This window comes from Balaenoptera ricei, chromosome 11, assembly GCF_028023285.1.
Source record: "Balaenoptera ricei isolate mBalRic1 chromosome 11, mBalRic1.hap2, whole genome shotgun sequence".
NCBI classification, from domain to species: domain Eukaryota; kingdom Metazoa; phylum Chordata; class Mammalia; order Artiodactyla; family Balaenopteridae; genus Balaenoptera; species Balaenoptera ricei.
Genome location: NC_082649.1, coordinates 68,516,096 through 68,540,679, shown reverse-complemented (window position 1 = coordinate 68,540,679; position 24,584 = coordinate 68,516,096). Strand labels below are relative to the sequence as shown.

The 24,584-nt window shown below is 40.0% G+C and overlaps 1 protein-coding gene and 1 non-coding gene across 2 annotated transcripts in view; one reads left to right on the top strand and one right to left on the bottom strand.

Annotated features, from left to right (window-relative positions):
* RBM6 (RNA binding motif protein 6) overlaps positions 1-24,584 on the bottom strand; it is a 104,931-nt gene that overhangs the window by 76,770 nt on the left and 3,577 nt on the right. Inside the window, exons 2-4 of the mRNA XM_059939685.1 lie at positions 7,645-7,753; positions 2,510-3,788; positions 996-1,085 (exon numbers count right to left, since the gene is read on the bottom strand). Coding sequence (XP_059795668.1) covers positions 996-1,085; positions 2,510-3,788; positions 7,645-7,688 — 1,413 coding nt within the window. The 5' untranslated portion in view covers positions 7,689-7,753. The remainder of the gene's footprint in view (positions 1-995; positions 1,086-2,509; positions 3,789-7,644; positions 7,754-24,584) is intronic.
* On the top strand, positions 13,308-13,379 carry TRNAE-UUC (transfer RNA glutamic acid (anticodon UUC)). The gene has a single exon. It is a non-coding gene; the product is annotated as a tRNA-Glu (tRNA).

Sequence of the window (24,584 nt, the reverse complement as noted above, 5' to 3'; positions counted from 1 at the left end):
CATCCGGATTCTCATCTTTTAAACATAAGATGATGCACTGAGCTCTTTCCAGTCCAAGGCCATGGCACCTGAACTCCCTCAGCCTGGTCAGTTCTTCTCCCCATTTTCAAATGGACTGTTCTCTCACTTGCATTCAGGCCTGGGCTCAAATGTCACTTCCTCAGTGATGTCTTCCCTAACTACCCAATCTAAAATAGCCTATACCCCAATGATGCTCTAAACCCTTACTTTAGTTTCCTTCAGGGCATTTATCACTGCTTGAATTTTTTTTTTTTGCTTATTTTTATTATCCATGGAAGCAGTGACTTCATAATGTTCACTGCTATATCACTCAGTGCCTAGAACACTGCCTGGAATACAATAGTGCTTAATATTTGGAATGAATGAATAAAGAGTACCTGTTTCATAGGATGTTGTGATAATTAAATGAACTAATGCTTGTAAGCATCACACAATGCCTAATACAGAGTAAAGCACTGTCTGCTCTGGTTGTTGTATATTCTGACCAAACTCTTCCTTAAGGTCATCCATAGTTTAGTCACCAAGTCCTTCACCACTGAGAAGTTAGGCAGCTCCCAGTTTTTACTACTGTCAATAAACCGCATCTTTATGCATCTTTATGTAACTGCATCTTGGATCATCCCCTAAAGGATGATTATCAGGTCTAAGGACAGCAATCATTTGTCATAATTTTTTTTTTTTTTTTAACAAACCTCACCTCAGTTGAGTACATATGTAACTGGTGAAAAATGAATGAGCTCTATGGATTATACCAAAGCCAATTTCCTGGTTTAGCTACTGTACTACAGTAATACAAGATGTTGACACTGGGGGACGGGCGGGAGAAAGCTGGGTGAAGGATAACCAAGATTTCCCTGAATACTTCTTTACGCTTTCCTGGGAATCTACAATTTTTCAAAATAAAAAGTTTAAAAAATTTTTTTAATTGACAAAAAGAAAGGAAAAGGAAAAAAGAAAAAGAAAAAAAGCCTTACCTCTTCTTTTGCTGCATTTTCAGGCACCCCATTTAATCGAATAAGCTTGCTTGGTTTCTCCTCACTTGGGCCAGTCCTATAATCTTGATCCTTGAATCCAGAATAAAAAATTATTTTAGAAACAAATACATGTTAATGCGCAAAATGAAATAACATGAAATACAGGTACTCAGGATCAAAAATCAAAATGACTTACATCATATGAAGATATGAAAAATTATAATTGTCTCTATTTTTCTGAGTTCCAAAATTTGATTTCTTTCTTTTTTTTTTTTTTTGGTGGGATCTTAGTTCCCCGACCAGGGATTGAGCCCGGGCCCCAGCAGTGAAAGCGCTGAGTCCTAACCACTGGACTGCTAGGGAATTCCCCCAAAATTTGATTTCAAATCATTAGAATACAAGTGTGTTAAGATCCATGCTCATTGAGGGAATTTTGAAATAGTAAAGCAGAAAATTAAGAGAAACAACACTGAATACGACTTTTATAAACAGGAAAAAAATCACCTAGATTCTCAAAACTAAAATTTTCTTTTCCTGAATGAGAAAACAGCAAATAAATAAATAAAACCAGATGTCATTTATCAAAGATGTAATCTATAACAAATTCCAGAACAAAGTCAAAAGGTGTCATCTGCCAATATAACTTAACAGTACAATTCAGAGAAATCTGCATTTTCCATATTCACAAAAGTCTCAGCTCTAATTGATTCTCTTTCATTTCAACAGTTATAAAAAGGGTTTAACTTTTGGGGAAAAAAGTCTCCTATAACTACGTGACCACACCTCCCAGTTATGCCTACTCTCCTGGCATAATTACAAATAGTGTCCTCTTTTACTCTTGAAAGTGTCCTGACTTGAACAATAAATTATATGGCCATCCAGCTCTAACATTCTCAAAATCCATTATTTGGTTAGCATGTCTTAGAATTACTGTCCAAAATAACAGAAACTTCAATAGAGATGGGTAATACCTATTTTAAAAGATAATATTTTCAATGTCCAACTGCAAACATAATTCTCCTCACTTAGATTATATATACATTAGATTATACATTATACATACAGAAATTCAACATTTAAGTCAATTAAGTTAGCTTCAAGAGAATACTTGCAACATTAACATCACCTCCTCATAACTAGGTATTCTCTACCTCTATATCCTAGGTATTCTCTAAAGGAGTTTAAATAAGAAAATGAACCCTAAACAGCCACAGGCCTGACTATGCAAGAGTTGAGAGAGAACCAACTCCCAAAGACAAATGCTTTCAAACTAAATTATCCCAAAGCATTTCGATCAGTACCATCAAGCAAAATAATGAAGAGACACACATCAAAAATATGATCTGAACTGAGGGCCCTTTCTCTAGAGATGTACACTGAATACAAATCTTGCTTTTTAATGGCTGTACAAAGTTAAGACCTAGGACTAATGGTCCTGGACTCTACACTTCACCCTTCAGAAAAGTTTTATGAAAAAGCAAAATTCAAAAAAGCAATCCATTCCATTAACATACCTGAAGGTCCCGTTGGGCATCTTGGGAAGTTTTGCCCTCTGGAAAAGACTTGCTCTGGCCATAGCCAAATATCTGGCTTCCTGGAAGCCTGTGATCCACATCACGGTACTCTATGCTTCTGTAATCAGTGTCTTGCCGGCCAAGGAAGTCCAGACCACCTTCTTCTTTAAACATACCAGCATCCGAACTCTGTTGTTCACCTCCAGAAAGCTGTGACTTGTCCTGGTCTTGAAGTGGACTTTGGCTGGTCTGAAAGTCTGGTGGAGACTCATGTTCAAAAGCTACACCTTGTGTTTCTCCTTCTCTTGTTTCTGAATGCTCAAATTCTCCCTTCTGAATGCCAAAAGCAGGCCTTTCTGTTGTATGGTCATGTGCAGATTCTTCTCTCTTGTTCACATTCATACCAGAATGTTCTCTATCTTGTGTAGAGGGCTGAATGTAATCCAAAATATTTGGATCCACAGAGGGCATCTCCCTATCTTTAAATTCCATACAAGGTCCCACCTCTCTGCCCCTAAAATCCTGATCAGTCCTGGACCGGTGTCTACCTCTGAAATCTGAATGTGGTGTATCCCTGTCCCTAAAGTCTAGATCACTAGTACCTGAACCTCGGCCTCTAAAGTCCATCTGTGTTCCGTCTTTGTCCCTGAAGTCCAAATCAGATACATCTCTATTCCTAAAATCAGAACGGGACTGATCTCTGGCCCTGAAATCCAAATCTGATAAATCCCTTCCCCTAAAATCTGCATGGGATCCATCCCGGCCTCTAAAATCTAAATCATAAGTGCCCCGGCCCCTGAAGTCAGGTGGAGGAGCATCCCTACCTCTAAAGTCAACAGTATGAGCATCCCTGTCTCTGTAGTTCATGTGAGATGTCTCCCTACCTCTATAATCCATAGAAGTACCATCTCCACCCCTATAGTCCATAGGTGGTCCTTCTCTATCGCGAAAATCCCCAGAATGTATGTCCCTACTTCTGAAGTCCAACTGTGATGAATCTCTGCTCTGGAAATCAGAAGATGAAAAATCTCCCCCCCTGAAATCATGTCCAGGTCCCTCCCCTCCTCGATAGTCACCATGCTGTCCGTCTCTAGCTCCATAGCTGAAAGAATGCTCCTCTACAATTGCAAAGGGAGGCCCCGAATGCCCCTGGAAATCAAAGGGAAGTGAATCTCTGCCAGGAAAGTTGCCAGAGTGTCTCTCTTGAGCATGACTCTTAAGGGGAGGAGGAGGATAATCCCTGTTCCACCCCGGAGCAAACCTTTCTTCTTGGCTCCCACTGTAGAAACAAAGACAGTGTTATTCATATTGTCCAGAGAGTTTGAAATCTACACACCAGCATATTCTTCTCTAATCAACAGCACATTCTTCCGCAAACATTTTTTTTTTTTTGGCAGAGTTCTGTAACAAGGTCCTAGATCTGCAGAAAACAGCAATGTTTTGCTATTTTAAGACGAAGTGGTGTAGTAAACTTTTATATTCCCATTTCAGAACACGAGGAAAGTCAACACAAGGTTTTCAACATGACTGCTGCAGAAAAAGCTTTCACCCAGTCCTGCAACAGGGAAAATCCGCAACACCAGATAAGCTAGCAATGGTGACACTCTACAAAAATTTCCATTTCCTATAGCCAGGGAACTTAGAATTCCAAGATCAGCATGATGATTCCTATACATCAGAAAAACCAATGCACTGTAAATTTTATACAGTAGGTTTCAGGAGGTGTCTTTCTCATTGGTGCATACAGGAGTAACATTCCAAAATATTTGATTACAGCCACAGTATGGACACCACCCAGTCAGAATGGATGCAGGCCCAAAATGAAGAAACACTGGCTGTAAATCACTAGGAGTACACCAGTGTTCACCAGCTGAGCATCAGCCCTGGCTGCATCTAAATCCTCGTTCTACAGTGGCTCCACCTAGAACTGCTCTCACCTGGGTCCTGTTATTGTAACTACTCAAGGGTATCTCAGAAGGCAGCATGAATCATGCCACAAAGCATGTGTTAAGTCGACTAAACCAAGCAACAGCATCCAGGAGCTTAATACTGAAAGGGACCTAGAGAGAGCATTAGGCCTTCAAGCATTATCACCAGGTCCCAAAAAAAAAGCTGATTTTCTAGATTCTAATGCCTCATCTAATTTTTCATGGTAATACAATATATTTTAAAATAAGCATAGTATTAAATTCGCATTCTCAGTTTACAGAACTCAAGAGATAAATGAGAATTGGCCCAATCTTTCATACTACCTAACTTCCTCCCTTTGTCTTAAGCTCCAGACCATTTTATATGTTTTGACTTTGGTAAAAGATTAGGAAATTTAAATAGGCAATTAGGTACCTAGGATACTGAGCTTCAAGGGGAGGGGAGAGAAGGGCATGAAAAAGGAAAACATGAAATGATCTGAATGGTTACCTCCTTTTTAGCAGTAAAACAAAACAGTTTTACAAAGCAGTAAAAAAAAAGTAAAAACAAAAGTATTAAGAGATCAAGTCCAACTCAGTTCTCTCCTTCCAGAATATACAGGTTCTATTACATGACCCTTCTGAACTCAGACTACACTGCTATAGAAAGATTCAACAGACAACCGCTTCTGGGTTACTCAGTGCAAGAGAAACAGTTACAATGCCAAACCCTTTCCAAAAAGTAATAGGAATTTAACAATAGTAACCTAAACAGTTGAATGATGCATATTTAATGGATTTTCAGGACATGGTAACTTCCATCAGCTCCTATTAACATTAGTTATATCTATGGGGTTCATCATAAGAGAAGCAACTTTAAATGTTCTTCATAAATAATACAATATAACACTAAAATTAAGACATTACCACTAATTCTGGTGTCACCCATATTTAAAATCATTCAAATCCCAATGGTTAGGGACTTCACTGGCGGCGCAGTGGTTAAGAATCCGCCTGCCAATGCAGGGGACACGGGTTCGAGCCCTCTTCCAGGAAGGTCCCACATGCCGTGGAGCAACTAAGCCCATGCGCCATAACTATTGAGCCTGTGCTCTAGAGCCTGCGAGCCACAAAAACTGAGCCCACGCGCTGCAACTACTGAAGCCCGCGCACCTAAAGCCCGTGCTCCGCAACAAGAGACGCCACTGCAATGAGAAGCCCGTGCACCGCAACAAAGACCCAACACAGACAAAAAATTAAAAAATTAATAATAAAAAAAAAATCCCAATAGTTAGATTGCAGGAAGACTTAAGCCTCAGCAGACACTCACAGGCTGAGTGCTGAGGTATCTAAATCTACATGTTCTCTGACCAGAACACATCCAACAGTGTCTTTGAATACTACCCTAAGGATTACCTTACCCTCTTAAGTGGAGAAGCTCAAAGAGATCTAGAGTAACCACTGTACTAGGGTTCTTAGAACTGTATTTTATGTAGACTATTCAAGAAACACTTCTATTAGTATAAAATAGCAGTGGCTATGAAAATCATTTTCAACCAAATTTTAAAAAATTTTAAGAAGACGAGTTGTTAAAATAAATACAAAATTATTTTCCTGCAAGATACCTTTTTCACCCAAATTAGTCCCCCCAAAAGTTATGCTATATAAACTATATCTCTTTCTGGTCAAAGATCTTAAAAAATAGCATGTAATGACTTATATTTAAACTAAAATTAAGGTGGGGAAATACAATTTTAAATAATAAATTCAAAGAGAAAATGTTCTGAAAAAAATTTTTAAGTGATGCAATAGAGCTAAAGTTACCTAACATTCCTGAAGGCTTACAGGAAACAGCCTTACTTACAAATAATTATCCATAAATATAAGTAAAAAGGAGAGATTTTTAAATGTTAAAGTACAAACTCACTAATCTAGACTAGGGATCTGCAAACTTTTTCCATAAAGAGTCAGACAGTAATTACATTAGGCTTTGCAGTTTCTGTCAGAACTATTCAACTCTGCCATTGCAGCATGAAAGCAATCACAGACAATTTGTAAATGAATGATCAGGGCTATGTTCCAATAAAACAAAAACAAGCTCCAGGCTATACAACCTGTTGTTGACCACTGATCCAGACCTTAATATTTTGAAAGGAAAAACATAACCAGCATCACCACCACTGCTTTAATTTAAAGACTGCTAAGCAAAAAGTAAAGACCCCTTTATTCATGAAACTAGTTTTACTAAATATTATATGGATTTTTTAAAACTTAGTTCTCTCCCTAAATTTTTCATTGGAACCCCAAGCTTCAAAATAATAAAACATCTGTTGAATTTGCACAAGAAGATCCTGCAGACTGCCAATCAAAAAGAAAATTTACTAGTAACAGAAGTTTCAATTAGAACATAAATTTTTTTTTTTGCCACACCGCGTGGCTTGTGGGATTTTAGTTCCCCGACCAGGGACTCAACCCAGGCCCTTGGCAGTGAGAGTGTGGAGTCCTAACTACTGGACCACCAGGGAATTCCCTGGAGCATAAATATTTTTTAATGTATAGCTTTAAAGGTCAGATTTCTTTGCCATATACCAACTAAAGCCATTACAATCATATTCCAATTGTAAACACAATGCAAAAGTTTTAAAATACCATCATCAGTGTTTATTATACTGGCTATAAAAAATTAACTCCCCACAAATCTAAAATATAATCCATTTACAACTGAACGGTACCACCTTCTCCACTTATCTTTGTACCTAGTAACATTTAAAATTGAAATGCAGCTTAGAAAATTGCATCGAGTAATTTTTCTTTCTCAGAACTATTTTTGGTAGCTGAAACACAATGTGTCACAGGAAAGACAGAGCTCTGGATTCTAGACATAAATTACTGAATTTAATGAAACATTTACATACATTTATAAACATTTATGTACATTTTTTACTAGCTTTCCTTATTAATCAAATATGTATTACTTTGCTAAAAGAGACAAAAAATATTTTTAGAAATTGGGGGATTTTGTTAATGCTTTTAAAAATGCTAAAACACTTGGCATGCTGGGTATTTAGTCTCACAATCACTTCAGAAATGACTAGAAAATTTTTAAATAGTTTCTATTTTTAAAAAATCAGAGCTATTTCTAGAAAATATCCCTCTTTATGGTAGGCCAAAAATGTTATACTGTATCATTAAAAACTGACATTTCAATATTCAAATTTTAAGACTTACCGAAAAGGTCCTGTTCTGTTAGTAGATCGAGAATCCCCCCACATCTCTTTATATGTCAAGAGGGTCCAATAAGTAGATCCTTGCTACCAAACTCTGGTTATCACAGTACCTGTACAAAACAAACCACAAAAAATGAGTACATTGGAACATGAAGTAAAGACTAAACCAACTTCCTCCTGTTTGGCTTATCAGGGACCACATCAGCAGGTATACTTTTGGAAGTCACTTTTATTTATTTATTTATTTTTTAAAAATTTTATTTATTTATTCTGGCTGCGTTGGGTCCTCGTTGCTGCATGCGGGCCTCCTCCAGTTGTGGCGAGCGGGGGCCACTCGTCGTTGCAGTGTGCGGGCTTCTCATTGCAGTGGCCTCCCCCGCTGCGGAACACGGGCCCCAGGCGCGCAGGCTTCAGTAGTTGTGGCTCACGGGCCCTGTTGCTCCGCGGCATGTGGGATCTTCCCAGACCAGGGCTCGAACCCGTGTCCCCTGCATTGGCAGGCAGATTCTCAACCACTGTGCCACCAGGGAAGCCCTGGAAGTCACTTTTAAACATTTACATATTGGGCTTCCCTGGTGGCGCAGTGGTTGGGAATCTGCCTGCTAATGCAGGGGACACGGGTTCAAGCCCTGGTCTGGGAAGATCCCACATGCCGCGGAGCAACAGGGCCCGTGAGCCACAACTATTGAGCCTGCACTTCTGGAGCCTGTGCTCCGCAACAAGAGAGGCCGCGATAGTGAGAAGTCCGCGCACCGCGATGAAGAGTGGCCCCTGCTTGCCACAACTAGAGAAAGCCCTTACACAGAAATGAAGACCCAACACAGCCAAAAATAAATTAATTAATTAATTTTAAAAAAAAAGTAGTCAGGAAATATATGCCAGATCTTTAAAAAAAAAAAAACATTTACATATTAATTTATAGCAAGAAAAATACATTTTAAATTTAAAATGTGCACTCTAGGGCACCATCAACTTCTCAATGTACTAAGAATGCTTCATAATATATTTACTAATTTTTCTGGCACCCATTCTATCTTCCTTTTCGGAAACAGCACCTTAGCATAAACACCACTCTCAGTCTGTGCGGCTGATCCTACTCTATTCAGCCTGGCCAATCAGAATAGTCTATTACTGGGACTTCCCTGGCTGCCCAGTGGTTAAGACTCCGAGCTTCCAATGCAGGGGGCACAAGTTCAGTCCCTGGTGGGGGAACTAAGATCCCACATGACAAGCAGAGCAGCCAAAAAGTAAATAAAAATTAAAAAAAAAAAAGAAAGAAAAGAATAGTCTATTACCTCACCACAGTGATTGCTTTGAAGATGGGCATGTAACCTAAGGCTGAGAAATCATCACAGGACCTGTGCTCCAGCTACTAAAAAAGAGGCAAACTTTTTTTTTTTTTTTGCCATACCACGAGGACTGTGGGAGCCTAGTTCCCCGATTGAACCTGGGCCTAGGCAGTGAACGAGCCAAGTCCTAACCACTGGACCACCAGGGAATTCCCCAAAAGAGACAAACTTTTATGACCTTGGAATTTGGCAATGGTTTCTTACTATGACAACAAAAGAAAAAATAAAGTAGACTTCATCGAAATTGAAAACGTTTTGTGAATCCAAGTACACTATCAAGAGAGTGAAAACACAATCCACATGTCAGCAAAACAGCAGACTATGAAATTCCAAAGCCTCATTCCTCCACAGAAACATCAAAAAACAAGCAGTCTGAACCAACTTTGTTGTAGCTTTAGAAAACAGTCAAAGCTTTACAACAACCAAGTGAACACTCAATCAAGAAAAAGTCATCCTCAGAACTTCCCTGGTGGTCCAGTAGTTAAGATCCCGTGCTCCCAACGCAGGGCGCCTGGGTTCGATCCCTGGTCAGCGGGACTAGATGCCGAATGCTGCAACAAAGATCCCACGTGCCACAATAAAGATCCCACGTGCCGCAACTAAGACCAGGCGCAGCCAAATAAATAAATATTTTTAAAAAAGAATAAAAAATGAAAAAGTCATCCTCAAAATAATAGGAAAGTTTTGTGCTGTTTTTACTGATCCTTGCCCCACCCCCACCCCAGCATGGCAGTGGTTTTTGTCTTGAAGGCAGCCCAGTTTTCAGCTCTCTCCCTAAACCCAAGGGAAACCTGATTTGTAAATTATTGTGTACATTTGTTCTAATCTGTACGGGGGCCATCTTAAGACTGATGCAAGGTACTTGCCTCTGTTCTACCTAACTCAGAACTCCGGGGTGAAAAGCGGCAGGCACTGCTAATAAAAGCTGCAAAGCAGACTACAGACTCACAGATATGGAGAGGTTGGGGTGAAAACACTTTGGGAAGTTAGGACATTCCAAGGCACCATGTATATGAGAAAACTTAGAACACCACAAGCATACCCAGACACATGATCAGACAAAACCTGAGAAGACTCTAAGCTTTCACCTCAGGCTGATCTCTAGGTTCAGAGCAAGCCTAGCTAAGTGTTGAAGGAATGGCCCCAGCACAGAACCAATCTGCAAAAACAAAGAGAGGTGGGGTTTTTTTTCCTCTTATTTTTGTTGGTGTGTTTTTTGTTCATTTTTGTTTTATTTGTTTGAGCTCCTAGTATTCAAGGAAATCTTGGTTAACACATTGGATGAACAAAGGCTAAAAGAACAGGTGTCAGTGATCACACTTAACAAGGAATATAGCCTTTGCAAAAATGGTATAGGAAAAGAATTCTATATCTAGCAAAACTCTCCTTCAAAAATGAGAAAGAGGGACTTCCCTGGCAGTCCAGTGGTTAAGACTCTGTGCTTCCACTGCAGGGGGCACGGGTTCAATCCCTGGTCAGGGAACTAAGATCTCGCATGCCACTTGGCGTGGGGAAAAAAAAAAAAAAATGAGGAAGAAATCAAGACATTTACTGATAAGCAAAAGCTGAGGGAATTTGTTACCAGTAGATGGGCCCTGCAAGAAATGCCAAAAGTTCTTCAGGTTGAAATGAAAGAAAGTCAAACAGTAACTTGAAGCCATATGAAGAAATAAAGATCTTCAGTAAAGATTAAAAAAGCAAGAGCAATTGTAAAAGCTAGTATTATTGTAACTTCGATTTTTAACTCCAGTTTTTACTTTCTACATGATTTAAAAGACAAATGCATAAAAAACAATTATTAATCTAGGTTAATGGGACACAATTTATAAAGATGTTATCTGTGACATCAGTAACAGAGGGAAGGGGGACTTCCCTGGTGGCGCAGTGGTTAAGAATCTGCCTGCCAGTTCAGGGGACACAGGTTCGAGCCCTGGTCTGGGAAGATCCCACATGCCGCGGAGCAACTGGGCCCGTGAGCCACAACTACTGAGCCTGCGCATCTGGAGCCTGTGCTCCACAACAGGGGAGGCTGCGACAGTGAGAGGCCCGCGCACCTCGATGAAGAGTGGCCCCCGCTTGCCACAACTAGAGAAAGCCCTCGCACAGAAACGAAGATCCAACACAGCCAAAATAAATAAATAAATAAATTTAAAATGCATTAAAAAAAAAGGTACAAAAGACAAAGGACATTATATATTAATTTAAAGGTTAAAAAAACACAAGAAAATAAATCATAAACATTATAAGCCTAATAACAGACCCTCAAAATATATGAAGCAAAAACTGAAAGAAACTGAAGGGAGAAGTAGACAGTTCTATAACAGTTGGAAACTTCAAACCTCACTTTGAATAATGAATTGATCAACCAGACAGTATATAAGTAAGAAAATAGAGAACTTAGCACAATAAACCAAACACATCTAATTGACACATACAGAACACTCCACCCAACAATAGCAGAATCACATCTTGTCAAGTGCACATGGGATATTCTTCAGGATGGACCATTTGCTGGGCCACAAACAAGCCTCAATAGATTTTATAAGATAAATAACCATACAAAGCATCCTCTCTAACCAAAACAGGATAAAGTTAGACATCAATAACATAAGGAAAAATTCTACAGTTTTCCATAGTTTTCCTTCTACATAAACTGTAGAATTCACAAAATTTTAAATGCACATTACTTCTGACATTCTAGTTCCTCTTCTAGGAATTCAATCTCTAGAAACTTACAATCTGAGGTGACATGTTTACAAAGGTACATAGTGCAGCACTGTTTGTAATAGCAGAAGATTATAAAATCTAAATTACATCAACAGAATATATTTGTACTACTGAAATGCTATGCAACTCTCAAAAAATGAAATAGCTATGTTAATTTATATAGGATAAACTATTATATATTAAGTTTAAAAATATGTGCAAAATATTATTTGTAATATGGTATCATCTGTGCAAAATAGAAAAGAACACATACTACAAAGTTAGGGGACTCACATTTCCTGATTCTAAAACTTAACTACAAGCAACCTAAATGTCCATTGACACATGAATGGATAAAGAAGATGTAGTATATACATATACAATGGAATATTACTCAGCCATAAAAAAGAACGAAATAATGCCATTTGCAGCAACATTTAGATTATCATTCTAAGTGAGGTAAGCCAGAAAGAGAAAGACAAATATCATATGATATCATTACTATGTGGAATCTTAAAAAAATGGTATAAATGATATAAATGAACTTATTTACAAAACAGAAAGCGACTCACAGACATAGAAAACAGACTTATTGTTACCAATGGGGAAGGGGGGGTGCAGGGAGGGATAAATTAGGAGGTTGGGATTAACATATACACAATACTATATATAAAATAGATGACCAACAAGGACCTACTGTATAGCACAGGGAACTATACTCGGTATTTTTCAATAACCTATAAGGGAAAAGAATCTGAAAAGGAATGTGTGTGTGTGTGTGTGTGTGTGTGTGTGTGTGTACGAAAAACTGAATCACTGTGTTGTATACCTGAAACGAACACGATATCGTAAATCAATTATACTTCAGTTAAAAAAAAACAAAAAAACAAAGCTACAGTTATCAAGACAGTGTGGCACTGACATAAGGATAAACAAAGATCAATATAACAGAATTGAGAGTCCAGAAACAAACCCTCACATTTAGGATCAAGTGTATTAGACAAGAGTTCTAAGACAATTCAATGAAGAAAGAACAGTCTTTTCAACAAATGATACTGGGACAAGTGGATGTCCCCATGCAGAAGAATAAAGTTAACCCCGACTTCATGTCATGTATAAAAATTAACACAAATGGATCAAAGACCTAAATGTTTTAAGAGATAAAACTATAAAATTCTTAGAACAGGCATAAATCTTCATGACCTTAGATTAAGAAATGGCTTCTTGGATAAGATGAATACCAAAAGCACAAGCAACAAAACGAAAAATAAAATAGATCAATTGGATATCATCAAAACTTAAAATTTTGTGCTTTAAAGGACACCATCAAGAAAGTGAAGACAGCCCACAGAATAGGAGAAAACTTGTGTAAATCATATTTGATAAGGGACCTTATCTAGAATACATAAAGAACTATTTTATAACTCAGTAGCAAAATGACAACCCAATTTTTAAAATGGGCAAAGGCTATGAATAGACATTTCTCCAAAGATGATACTTTTTTTTTCTTTTTTCAAAGATGATAACTTTTTAAAGGCCAATAAGCACAGGAAAAATGCTCAACATTACCCATAAGGAAAATGCACATCAAAACCATAATAAGGGGAGTTCCCCGGTGGTCCAGTGGTTAGGACTCGGTGCTTTCAATGCCGTGGCCCAGGTTCAATCCCTGGTCGGGGAACTAAGATCCCATAAGCCAAAAAACTAAAAAAACCAAAACAAACAAACAAACAAAAAAACCACAGTAAGATACCACTTCATATCCACTAGGGTGTCTCTAATAAAAAGATAAGTTGACAAGAATCTGGAGAAATTAGAACCCTCATATACTGCTGGTGGGAATGGGGCCAAAGATATGTAAAAACATCTAGTAGTGGTTCCCTCCAAAATTTTCCTCAGAATAGCTGGAATTCTTCAGACAGTTTAATCCAGCAAAGCAAATGATTACAGGTCTTGGGGCTGAAATGATGTTATAAACTATCCTTAAACTTTAAATGGGTAAAAACTCTTGAGTTACTGGCATGGAGCCAGGGCTACTTTTGGTAAACAGAACTGGCACTGCGGGATAAACTGAATGTCAGGTTAAGGCTTTAAATGCTGAAGCTCATCAGAACCGAGGGATATTGGTTGATATACACAGCAAGACAGGAGCCAAGAAAGTCAGAATCCACTAAGGAATGTATAACACGTCACCTGCCATACCACCTAACTCTGAAAATAAGTGGTACTATAACACTAATTACACAACTGTACCTGGCGGTGAACATGCAAGTGAGAACGAGAAGGCCTGCCACCTCAAATGCCCAGATCCCACCCCTAACAGATGCAACACAGCAATGAGTAAGAGGGCCCCTGTGGTGAGTAAGGCTGAGATGTAAGTCCAGGTGAAGCTGCTGCAGGTGTAGATCTTGGTGGTAGTAGTAAATAGTCAAATGAGAGGCTTTTGTTTGTTAGTTTTTATTGTAGTATAATTGCTTTACAATGTTGTGTTACTTTCTGCTGTACAGTGAAATGAATCAGCTATATGTATACATATATCCCTCTTGGACCTTCCTACCCCCTCATCCCACCCATCTAGGTCATCACAGAGCACTGAGCTGAGCACCCTGTGCTATAAAGCAGGTTCCCACTAGCTATTTTACACATGGTAGTGTATATATGTCAAACCTAATCTCCCAATTCATCCCACTCTCCCCTTCCCCCCCATGTCCACACGTCCGGTCTCTACGTCTGAGTTTTTATTCCTGCCCTGCAAATAGGTTCATCTGTACCATTTTTCTACGTTTCACACATATGCTAAGATATTTGTTTTCCTCTGACTTACTTCACTTTGTATGATACTCAAATGAGAGTTTTGAATGCTGAATTGAAAAGTAATTTCACATGAATAGTGGTTGAACAGGGGTCAGTTAATCTTGAGAGATGGCAAGCATCACATTAAACTATGGATTGCACTCCTAGTGATGCCCTTCTCATCAATTCCTTTAATTTTCAGCTTTACAATTATACTCCCCCAGAACATAAAGACTTTGGTTTCCTGGAAACCAACCAGTGGGTATGGGAATAAAGCCTCCCCATTGTACAGGGTCAGCAGCCTTTAAGGTTAGAATGATGATGTTAGCTGATTGTTTCTGAGCCTCCTCTGCCTTTGACTCCTGATTAATAAAAACATTCTTGGCGGGACTTCCCTGGTGGCACAGTGGCTAAGAATCCTCCTGCCAATGCAGGGGACACAGGTTCAAGCCCTGGTCCGGGAAGATCCCACATGCCGCGGAGCACCTAAGCCTGTGCGCCACAACTACTGAGCCTACACTCCTGAGCCTGTGAGCCACAACTACTGAGCCCACGTGCCACAACTACTGAAGCCCGCATGCCTAGAGCCCATGCTCCGCAACAAGAGAAGCCACCGCAATGAAAAGCCCGCCTGCCGCAACGAAGAGTAGCCCCCGCTCACCGCAACTAGAGAAAGCCCGCGCACAGCAATGACGACCCAACGCAGACAAAAATAAATTAAATAAATAAATTTAAAAAAAAATTCTCGGCAAATACTTTCACTCTGGTCCATTCTGCACATGTCCAAGAAATTTACCTCCAGCAAAATAAAACCAATACCCAGGGCCACCCCTCTTACTCATTACTTCAGTTCCAAAAGCCAACAAAGCAGAACCAGGGGTACTATTCCATTAGTTTTAGCTGTGGTATATAGCAGCCTGTTCCTGCTTTAAACACTCTTAATTTTTTCCAAAGTAAATGCTTTGGGCCAAACAGGACACTCAGCTAAGAGGATCAAGGGGGCACCAACAGGCAAGGATTGGTGTGAGCACCTACCCAACTATGATCCAACTATGAGTTTTTAAACAGCAGCAACTTTAATATGCACTATTGGACCTAGAATTAGTGACTGCTGGAAGCACCATTGCTCCCCCAACCCCTGCAAATTCCCATTAAAAAAATGTAAGTGTATTCATTTCAATTACACTTAAAAACATTTGTCCTCGGGACTTTCCTGGTGGCGCAGTGGTTAAGAATCCACCTGCCAATGCAGGGGACACAGGTTAGATGCCTGGTCTGGGAAGATCCCACATGCCACGGAGCAACTAAGCCTGTGCACCACAACTCCTGAGCCTGCGCTCTAGGGCCCGCAAGCCACAACTACTGAAGCCCACGCACCCTGGAGGCCGTGTTCAGCAACAAGAGAAACCACTGCAATGAGAAGCACATGCACCGCAGTGAAGAGTAGCCCCCGCTCACTGCAACTAGAGAAAGCCCATGAGCAGCAATGAAGACCCAACACAGCCAAAAATAAGTAAATAAAATAAAATAAGTTAAAAAAAAAAAAGATTCCTCCTCAAATGTAATAGCGATTTTTCAGGCTTCCTCTCCAGAATCATATCCTAAATCCCCATTGATGGCATTTGCTTTGCCTCCTATCATACCACATTAAAAGTGGATCTACAGCGCTTCCCTGGTGGCACAGTGGTTGAGAATCTGCCTACCAATGCAAGGGACACGGGTTCGAGCCCTGGTCTGGGAGGATCCCACATGCCACGGAGCAACTAGGCCCGTGAGCCACAATTGCTGAGCCTGCGCGTCTGGAGCTTGTGCTCCGTAACAAGAGAGGCCACGATAGTGAGAGGCCCGCGCACCGCGATGAAGAGTGGCCCCCACTTGCCGCAACTGGAGAAAGCCCTCGCACAGAAACGAAGACCCAACACAGCCATAAATAAATAAATAAATAAATAAATAATTAAAAAAAAAAAAAGTGGATCTACATAAATGTAGAAGCTAAAACTATAACGTTTCTAAAAGAAAACACGGGAATTCCCTGGCGGTCCAGTGGTTAAGACTTCACGCTTTCACTGCGGTGGCCTGGGTTCAATCCCTGGTCAGGGAACTAAGATGCCGCAAGCCAAGAGGCACGGCAAAAAAAAAAAAAAAGAAAACACAGGAAAAATATTTTTGAGCTTGGTATCAGCAAAGACTTTTACAAAGGACCCAGAAAGCATTAGCCATAAAGAAAAATATTAAAATCAAAATCTGTTCTTCAAAAGACACTGTTAAAAAAAATGAATGGGTAAACTACAGAACAGGGAGTAAATATTTGCGACACATGTCTGACAAATGCTCCCTATTATTAGTCAGAAGGAAAAGATTAAAACCAGAATGAGATACCAATACACACTCACTAGAATTGCTAAAATTAAAAAGATTCACAAAATCAGATACACAAAGATTTCCAGCAATCAGAACTCATACACTACTCAAAAGAATGCAAAATTGTAGAGCTTCACTGGTGGCGCAGTGGTTGAGAATCCGCCTGCCAATGCAGGGGACACGGGTTCGAGCCCTGGTCTGGGAAGATCCCACATGCCGCGGAGCAACTAAGCCCATGTGCCACAACTACTGAGCCTGCGCTCTAGAGCCCGTGAGCCACAACTACTGAGTCTGCGATCTAGAACCCACGAGCCACAACTACTGAAGGCTGTGCACCTAGAGTCTGTGCTCCGCAACAAGAGAAGCCGCCCGGGCATGGCAAGGAAGAGTAGCCCCCTTTCACTGCAACTAGAGAAAGCCCCGCGTGCAGCAATGAAGACCCAATGCAGCCAAAAATAAAATAAGATAAATAAATTAAAAAAAAAAAAAAGTTCACACACACACACACAAAAAGAATGCAAAACTGTACAACCACTTTAGAAACTGGCCTGAGAAACACTACCCTATGACCCAGCAATTCCACTTCTGAAGTATTTGCCTAAGATAAATGAAAATAAAAGACCTCTACAAAAATGTTCACAACAGCTTCATTCATAATAGCTTAAAAAAAAAATGGAAACAACCCAAATATCCTTCAATGGGGGATGAGATAAACATTGTTTGGTGTCCTAAAGGGTATCCTCCCTGGGGCAGTGTACTTCAGTTAGATTTCAAATGCAAAGGTGACTTTTTGGTAAAGTGGGAGAAGGGTTAGTAAGAAAGAGGAAGTGGAAAAGGAGAATCAACAAGACCCATTTTTTAAAAATAATTTAAGTTTACCATTTTAACCATCTTTAAGTATACAGTTACGAGGGATTAAGTACACAGTGTTTTGCAAATATCATCCCCATCCATCCACAAAACTTTTTTCATCTTGCAAAACGGAAACTCTGTACCCATTAAACAGTACTCCCCACTCCCCTCTTAACCTAGTCTTTGGCAACCACCGTTCCACTTTGTCTTTATGATTTTGACTACTCTAAGTACCTCTTTTTTTTTTTTTTAAATAAATTTATTTATTTTATTTATTTATTTTTGGCTGCGTTGGGTCTTCATTGTGGCACGTGGGCTTTTCGTTGCGGTGGCTTCTCTTGTTGCAGAGTATGGGCTCTAGGCGCGCCGGCTTCAGTAGTTGTGGCTCGAGGGCTCTAGAGCGCAAGCTCAGTAGTTGTGGCGCACGGGCTTAGTTGCTCCGCGGCATGTGGGATCTTCCCGGACTAGGGCTCGAACCTGTGTCCCCTGCATTGGCAGGTGGATTCTTAACCACTGCGCGACCAGGGAAGTCCCTCTAAGTACCTCTTAATACTAGTGGAATCATACAATATTTGTTCTTTCTGGCTTATTTCATTTACCATAATGTCTTCAAGGTTCATACATATTGCAGCATCTATCAGAATTTCATGCCTTTTTAAGGCTGAATAATATTCTACTGCGTGTACATTTTATCTATTCATCCACTTATGGACACTTGGGTTACTCCCATCATTTGGATAATGTGAATAATGAACAAGTGTGTACAAATATCTCTTTGAGATCAGTTCTTTTGGATATGTATACCCAGAAGTAGAATTGCTGGATCATATGGTAATTCTATTTTTAATTTTTTGAGGAACCACCATACTGTTTTCCACAGCAGCTACACCATTTTACATTCCCACAAATAGTGCACAATGGTTTTGTTATGGACTGAATTGTGCCCCCCTCCAATTCATGTGCTGAAGCCCTAACTCCCAATGTGACTGTATTTGGAAATAGGGCCTTTGAGGAAGTAATTAAGGTTGAAAGAGGCCATAAGGGCGGGGCCCCAATCCAACAGGACTGGCATCAGTGGAAGAGACACCAGGAATGCATGCACAGGGAAAAGGCCATGTGAGGACATGGACAGAAGATGGCCTTCTGCAAGCCAAGGAGAGAGGCCTCATCAAAACCCAAAACTGCTGACACCTTGATCTTAGACTTCACAGCCTCCAAACTGTGAGAAAATAATTTTCTGTTGTTTAAGCCACCTAGTCTGTGGTATTTTGCTATGGCAGCCCTAGCAGAATAACACAAGTTCCAATTTATCCACATCCTCACCAACACTTGTTATTCTGGTTTTTTGTTTTGTTTTGTTTTTTAATAACAGCCTTCCTAATGGGTATGAAGTGGTATCTCATTGTGGTTTTGATTTGCATTTCCCTAATCAATAATGATGTTGAGAATCTTTTCATGTGCTTATTGGCCATCTGTATATCCTTTTTGGGAGAAATGTCTATTGAAGTCCTTTGCCCATTTTTTGATTCAGGTTTTTTGTTGTTGTTGAGTTTAGGAGTTTTCTATATATTCTGGATATTAATCCCTTGTCAGACATGTGATTTGAAAATATTTTCTCCCATTTTGTGAGCTGCCTTTTTACTCTGTTGATAGTGTCCACTGACCACAAAAGTTTTTAATTTTGATGAAGTCCAATTTGTCTATTTTTCCTTTTGTTGACTGTGCCCTTGGTGTCATATCCTCTAAAAGATCATTGCCAAATCCAATGCATAAAGCTTTCCCCCTATGTTTTCTTCTAAGAGTTTTAAGAGTTTTCGTTCTTACATCCAGAAGCAAGATTCATTCTTTTTCTGTTTTAATATTTATTTACTTATTTAAGCTGCACCAGGTCTTAGTTGCAGCATGCCAGATCTTCATTATGGCATGCAGGATCTTTAGTTGCAGCATGTGGGATCTTTCAGTTGTGGCACGCAGACTCCTTAGTTGCGGCAGGCATGCAGGGATTGAATCTGGGCCCCCCACATTGGCAGTGCGGAGTCTTACCCACTGGACCACCAGAGAAGTCCCCAGATCATTCTTAAGAAGAGTATTTATGGAAGGCAAGTTCTGCATATTGATTCCTTTAAAAATATACATGCCCATAGTCTCTCTTGGATGTTTTTGTGTACCCATAGATTAAAGACTGTAGTCTGAAGAATCTACCCTTACCTTGCTCTACCACTTAACTCATTTTTTGACCTATATTACCACTCTGCTGACTACTTCCTTTTTGTTTGTAAACATACTCAAGTCTCTCTCATGCAAAACACACACCTACACACCCAATACAAAAGCTTTGAATATTAGTTCAACATATAAATCAACGTCCACCAAATACTGCTAATCCCCTAGCCTCTATTCTGTTCCCCAGCATGGTTCTTGATGCCGTCTCTTGGTGCTATGGACTAAACTGAATGTTTGTGTTACCCCAAAATTCATGTGTTGAAGTCCTAATCCCCAATGTGACGGTATTTGAAGATGGGGTCTTTAGGAGGTAATTAGGTCATGAGGGTAGAGCCCTTAGCAATGGGGTTGATGCTCTTATAAGAAGGGACAAAAGAGGACTTCTCTGGTGGTGCAGTGGTTAAGAATCCACCTGCCAACGCAGGGGACAAGGGTTCGAGCCCTGGTCCGGAAAGATTCCACATGCCGCGGAGCAACTAAGCCCGTGCGCCACAACTCCTGAGCCTGCGCTCTAGAGCCCGCAAGCCACAACTACTGAAGCCCACGCGCCTAGAGCCCATGCTCTCCAACAAGAGAAGCCACCACAATGAGAAGCCCATGCACCGCAACAAAGAGTAGCCCCTGCTTGCTGCAACTAGAGAAAAGCCCGCACGCAGCAACGAAGACCCAATGCAGCCAAAAATAAATAAATAAATAAATAATTTTATTTTTTTTAAAAAGGGACAAAAGAGAGATGCTCTCTCTCTCTCCCTACCATGTGAGCATACAGCGAGAAGGCAGTTGTCTGCAAATCAAGAGGATCTCACCAGGAACCATACTGTCTGGCACCTTAATCTTAAACTTCCCCGCCGGCACTTCCCTGGTGGCGCAGTGGTTAAGAATCCACCCGCCAATGCAGGGGACACGGGTTTGAGCCCTGGTCTAGAAAGATCCCACATGCCGTGGAGCAACTAAGCCCATGCGCCACAACTACTGAGTCTGCGATCTAGAGTCCGCAAGCCACGACTACTGAAGCCCTCACGCCTAGAGCCCATGCTCTGCAACGAGAAGCCACCACAAATAAGAAGCCCATGCACCTCAACAAAGAATAGCCCCCACTCGCCACAACTAGAGAAAGCCCGCGAACAGCAACGAAGACCCAACACAGCCAAAAAAAACCACCAAAAAACAAAAAACTTCCCTGGCTCCAGAACTATGAGAAATAAATTTGTATTGTTTAAGTCACCCAGTCTAGGGTATTTTGTTAGAGCAGCCCAAGCTAAGACACTGGGCAATCTTACCCATTCCCAATTTAACCACTATCCCTACCACCTCTATGATGATAATTTCCACATCTCCATCCCTAGCTTAGACTTCCCTATAAAGTCCAAATGCCTGCCAGAAATGGCCACTTAGCTATCCCACAGGAATCTCAAGCTCATGTACAAATGAGACTTTACTACTATAGGGAGACATTTAAATACTTCATTAGAGCTGCTTTTTCTTGTGAATAGAAATTTCCCAGATTTTAAATATTATATCCTGGTCCCTTACACCAGCAAATTACAGTCAGGTTCCTAGTTTAAAAGTGAGTTTTATAAGAAGGCACAGTGTGGTGGTGAAGGGACAAGAGTGCAGTCTCTGGACATACTCTGCTGGGGTTCACAGTTAGACTGCTTGGAGGCAAATCTTGGCTCTGCACAACGTAGCTCCTTTAGCAAGTTATTTAACTTAATGCCTCAGTTTACTTCTCTCTAAAAATCAGGATAAAGATAATGTCTACTTCATAATTATCAGGATAAAATGACAATGTAAATTCACTAGAACAGTGCCTCATAAATAAATGCTCAGTAAATGTTATTACTCTTTTTAAGAGTTTATTTCAAAAATCATTGGGATTTGGAATGTTCCCATTGATGCAGTCTGGTTTGGCTAAATGACTGACATTAAAGTTTGATTTGCCAATTAAACTATATGGCAGACATTTTCCATAAATTAAATCTGCAGTTCCAAGGTTTTGTCAACTATATATTTAAAGTACATATGCAGTATATATATTATGCCAGAAAATACATCCTTTGCAGCCATTTATGACAGAAGTGTTAAGATGCCAACTTAGAAATGTACAAGGCGGTAAACAATTTTTTCGAAATTTTAGGGGTTAAAAATTTTTTAATCCTTTTAGGTGGTTCAAGAGTGAAAAGGTTTCAAGACCATTGGCCTAGTGAATATGTTTTAGAGTCAGACTGCCTGGGTTTGAATCAAAACTCCAGCTTCTGGGAATTCCCTGGTGGTCCAGTGGTTAGGACCCCATGCTTCCACTGCAGGGGGCATGGGTTCCACCCCTGGTTGAGGAACTAAGATCCCGCATGCCACGCAGCATGGCCAAGAGAAAGAAAAAAAAAAAAAAGGAAGACAAAACTTTAGCTTTCTTTTTTTTTTAATTTATTTTTGGCTGCGTTGGGTCTTCATTGCTGCGCACGGGCTTTCTCTAGTTGTGGTGCGTGGGGGCTACTCTTTGTTGCAGTGCGCAGGTTTCTCATTGCGGTGGCTTCTCTTGTTGCAGAGCACAGGCTCTAGGCACGCGGGCTTCAGTAGTTGTGGCTTGCGGGCTCTAGAGCGCAGGCTCAGTAGTTGTGGTGCACGGGCTTAGGTGCCCCACAGCATGTGGGATCTTCCCGGACCAGGGCTCGAACCCGTGTCCCTTGCATTGGCAGGAGGATTCTTAACCACTGCGCCACCAGGGAAGCCCAAAACTTTAGCTTTCTATATACCCTTGGTAAGTTATATTTAACTTCTATATGCCTCAAAGCTCTCCTCCTACACAAGGGGAATAATAATGGTACCTACCTCATATGATTACTGTAAGGAGTAAATGAGATCATGCATCAGAAGCAATTGCATTGATAGCAACATTATTCATAATAGCCAAAAACTGAAAAGAATCCAAATGTCAATCCACAGGTAGATGGATAAACAAATGTGATATACTTGTAAAAAGGAATGCAACATGGATAAATCTCAAAAAAGATTACAAGTGAAAGAAGCCAGACATTCCAATTATATGAAATTTCTAGAAAACAAAAAACTACAGAGACAGAAAGCAGATCAGTGGATGCTAGGACTTGCAGTTAAGAGTGGGAAGTGGAGATTAACAACAAACAGGAACTAGGGAATGTTTTGAGGTGTTGGAAATATTCTAAATCTGAATAGTGGTGATGACTGCATCAAACTGAACTGTTACAATAAATGAATTTTATGATATGTAAATTATGCCTCCAAAAAAAAGTTTTGAAAAATTTTAAAGCAACAATGTATTAAATATTATTACTACTGCTACTATGGGCAGGTGTTTAAAATGACAATAACATTAAGCTGGAAAGGACCTTTCTGAGTATGTCTATTCCTACTCTCTGAAACAAGAGTAATAAAGGCAGGCATAGCTGAGTACTGACTCTGCCACAGTTGCGCATTTTACATGGGTTCTCTCACTTAATCATCACAGGTCCTCCATGGGGTAAGTTCTGTTACAATTCCCACTTTAGAGACTATGAAATTGAGGCTCAAATAGGTTGAGAGACTTGCCCCAAAACAATATAACTAATATGAGGAAAAGCCAAAATGCAAACTCAAGACCTTCTGATTCCAAAGCCCATCCTAAAATTCGTATAGAATTTCATAGGTCTCTGAATAGCCTTGAAAAAGAACATAGTTGGAGGACTCTCACTTCCTAATTTCAAAACTTAATATAAAGTTACAGTAATCAAAACAGTGTGGTATTGGTATAAGGACAGACATACAGAACAACGGAATAGAGAACCCAGAAATAAACCCTCACATACATGGTCAAGTTATTTTCAACAAGGGTGCCAAGACCATTCAATGGGAAAAAGACAGTCTTTGCAACAAATGGTCATAGGGAAATTGGATATCCACATGCAAAAGAATCAAGTGGGGCCCTTACCCAACACCATATACAAAAGTTATCTCAAAAAAAGGATTCAAGACCTAAACTTAAGATCTAAAACTCTAAGAAGAAAACAGAGGGGAAGCTTCATGAATTGTATTTGGCAATGATCTCTTGGATATAACACCAAAAGCAGAGTCAAAAAAAAAAAGACAAATTGGACCTCATCAACATTAAAAACTTCTGGCAATTCACGAATGGGAGAAAATATCTGCAATACACATATCTGATAAGGGATTAACATCCGGAATATACAGAAAACTAAAACTCAACAACAAAAGACAACCTGACTCAAAAATGAGCAAAGGACTTGAATACACATGTCTTCAAAGAAGACATACAAATGGCCAATAAACACATAAAAAGACTCTCAACATCATTAGCAATTAGGGAAATGCAACTCAAAACTACCAGATATCCTTTCACACCCATTAAGATGGTTATTAAACAAAACAAAAATAAACGAACAAACAAACCTAACAGAGGCTGGTGAGGATGTGGAGAAATCAGAACCCTCTGCATTGCTGGTGGGCATGTAAAATGGTGCAGCCACTGTGTAAAACATATGGCAGTTCCTCAAAAAATTAAAAATAAAATTATCATGTGATCCAACAATTCCAATTCTGGGTATAAACCCAAAAGAAATGAAAGCAGGGACTCGAGGAGATATGTGTACCCACCCCCATGTTCATTCCTGCATTACTCACAACA